The sequence below is a fragment of the Microtus ochrogaster genome, linkage group LG8 (genome assembly GCF_000317375.1).
Source record: "Microtus ochrogaster isolate Prairie Vole_2 linkage group LG8, MicOch1.0, whole genome shotgun sequence".
Lineage (NCBI taxonomy): Eukaryota > Metazoa > Chordata > Mammalia > Rodentia > Cricetidae > Microtus > Microtus ochrogaster.
In genome coordinates, this window is record NC_022033.1 from 610,906 (window position 1) to 613,313 (window position 2,408).

Below are 2,408 nucleotides of genomic sequence, written 5' to 3' on the forward strand. Positions count from 1 at the left end.
GGCTTACAGCCATCTATAATGAGACCTGGCACCCCCTTCTGGCTTGCAGGCACACATGGAAGGAATGCTATACACATAATATAATAAATAAATAAATAAAATAAAATAAAATAGTTTAAAAAAAAAAGAATATGGTGACATATGCCTTTAATCCCAGCACTTGGGAGACAGAGGAAGGTAGATCCCTGTGAGTACAAGGCCAGCCAAGACAGATTTTTACCTTTTTATTGTGTGTGTATATGTGTTCACCTGCATGTATTCAAGCATGCCATTCGTTTGGTACTCATAAAGGTCAGAGAGGGTATTGGGGCCCCTGGAACTGGAGTAACAGGTAGTTGTGAGCCACCATGTGGGTGCTGGGATGGATCAAGGTTCTCTGTAAAAGCAACAAGTTCTCTTAACCATTGAGCCATCTCTCTAGCTCCTAATTTTATTTATTTACTTATATTTTAAATTTTGGAGGAAGTTTGAAGTAGGGTCTTGGCTATGTAGCCCTAACTGGCCTGGGAAGAGCTAAGGTGGACCAGGCTTGTCTGGAACTGGTAGTAATCCCCGTTTCTGCTCTTGAGTATTGAAATGATGTGTGTGTGTGTGTGTGTGTGTGTGTGTGTGTGTGTGTGTGTTTACACATATGAAGTCAGAGAACTTCCACATTTGATCTGAGGCTGTCAGGAGGTTTGCAATAACTGCTGAGCTATCTCACTGGCCCCAGCTTCTATTTTTGTTTATTTTAAAATAGGATCTCTTTTTTTCCCCCTACATTTTGGAGGTTTCTTTTATTTATTTGTTTGTTTGTTTATTTTATGGGCATTGCTGTTTTGTCTGAACATATGACTGTGTGAGGGTGTCAGCAGGTCCCCTAGAACTAGAGTTACAGAAAGTTGTGAACTGCTTTATGGGTGCTGAGAATTGAACCCAGGTTCTCTGGAAAAGCAGACAGTGCCCTTAACCACTGAGCCTTCTCTCTGCCCCCGAAATAGGATCTTTTGTAGCCCAGGATGGCCTCAAGCTTACTGTATTTCTAAGTATGACCTTGAACTTCTGATTATTCTGCCTTCTGGTAATACAGGCGTGTACCACCATGCCCATTTTATGTGGTACTGGGAAATCAAATTGGGGTCTTCGTGCATGCTAGGTAGGCAGTCTACCAGCTGAGATGCATCCCATCCCCAAATATTTTTATTTTTAATCCAACGATATCCTTTTTTATGATTCTGGATTTTGTATATAAGAAAAAACCTTGACCATTTTATAACTACTACTATTAATCATCTTCTTTTTTAAAAAATTCCATACTATAGGGTTTCACCTTTTGCCTTTCCTTTTAGTTTGCTCATAATTTATTTTGGTTTGAGATATGGGTTAACGAAGATAAATTTTTTTCCTCTTTCAAAACTTTTGTATTTTCTGAGAATATGGCTCTGTAGAACATTTGCTTAGTATGCTTGGTGGCCTGGGTTTGAGCTCTAAAACTATATAAAATGTATATTTTTAGCAACTTTGTGTAACAGTATGAAATTATAATACTGGAAACAGAAAACATTATTAATTAAAGAAATAATGGTTTTGAGTTCCCATATGAACATTGTTGCTTCTGTAAGTTCCTCACATTGGATTTGCTTGTCCATGGACACTTGTCCGGGCACCTGTGGAAGGCAAACATGGAGCAGAGAATGCAGGCTACATTTTCTCCTGAGGGGGACGTAGGCATTTATACTTTCTTCTCTGACTGAATAGCCACCACAACTTCTGAATGTAGATAGAAAATTATAATTGTTTTGTCAGCAATGAGACTCATCCTTCTACACTCTAGGTGTGCCAGGGACTGCAAACTGTGTACTTGGTCATTCTGATGTTCTTTTTCTCTGTCTACCAGGGGTGACTTGACAGAAGATAACATGGAAACAGAAAATGCAGCTGCTGCAGCTGCTGCAGCCTTCACAGCCTCTTCACAGCTCAAGGAAGCAGTGTTAGGTAGGAAACGCTATTGGCTGGGAAACTGTATTAGGTGGGAAGCCTGCCTTCTGTTGGTTGCGAGGACCTGACTGTTCCACCATTGAGGTAAAGCCAGGGCTAGCTATGCCCTTGTCTGGGCTGTTTCCCAACATATAAGAGACCAGGTCACAGGTCTTCTTAAGAGGAGTATCTTAAATGAGAACTACTACCAGCCACTGGTAGAAAAACGAAAGAGTCAACCTCAAATCTTCCAGCTCTCTCCTCTTTGGTACTGTGTTGTCTTGCCACTGCCTTCTCCCTGTTTCTTTTGTTCACCAGTGAATTATTGTAGGTGTTCTTTTATTACCTATGGGGCCTGAGTTGACCAGTAAATTATTGTAGGTGTTCTGTTATTACCCATGGGGCCCGAGTTGACCAGTAAATTATTGTAGGTGTTCTGTTATTACCCATGG

The 2,408-nt window shown here is 40.6% G+C and overlaps 1 protein-coding gene across 2 annotated transcripts in view; it reads left to right on the plus strand.

Annotated features, from left to right (window-relative positions):
• The window catches only part of Gmeb2 (glucocorticoid modulatory element binding protein 2), a 29,105-nt gene that overhangs the window by 7,916 nt on the left and 18,781 nt on the right, over positions 1-2,408 (plus strand). Inside the window, exon 2 of one of the 2 annotated variants that reach the window (XM_005362702.2) lies at positions 1,877-1,974. In XM_005362702.2, coding sequence (XP_005362759.1) covers positions 1,877-1,974 — 98 coding nt within the window. Of the gene's footprint in view, positions 1-1,876; positions 1,975-2,408 lie in introns of those variants that run through there. The other variant, XM_026787225.1, reaches the window with a different exon arrangement.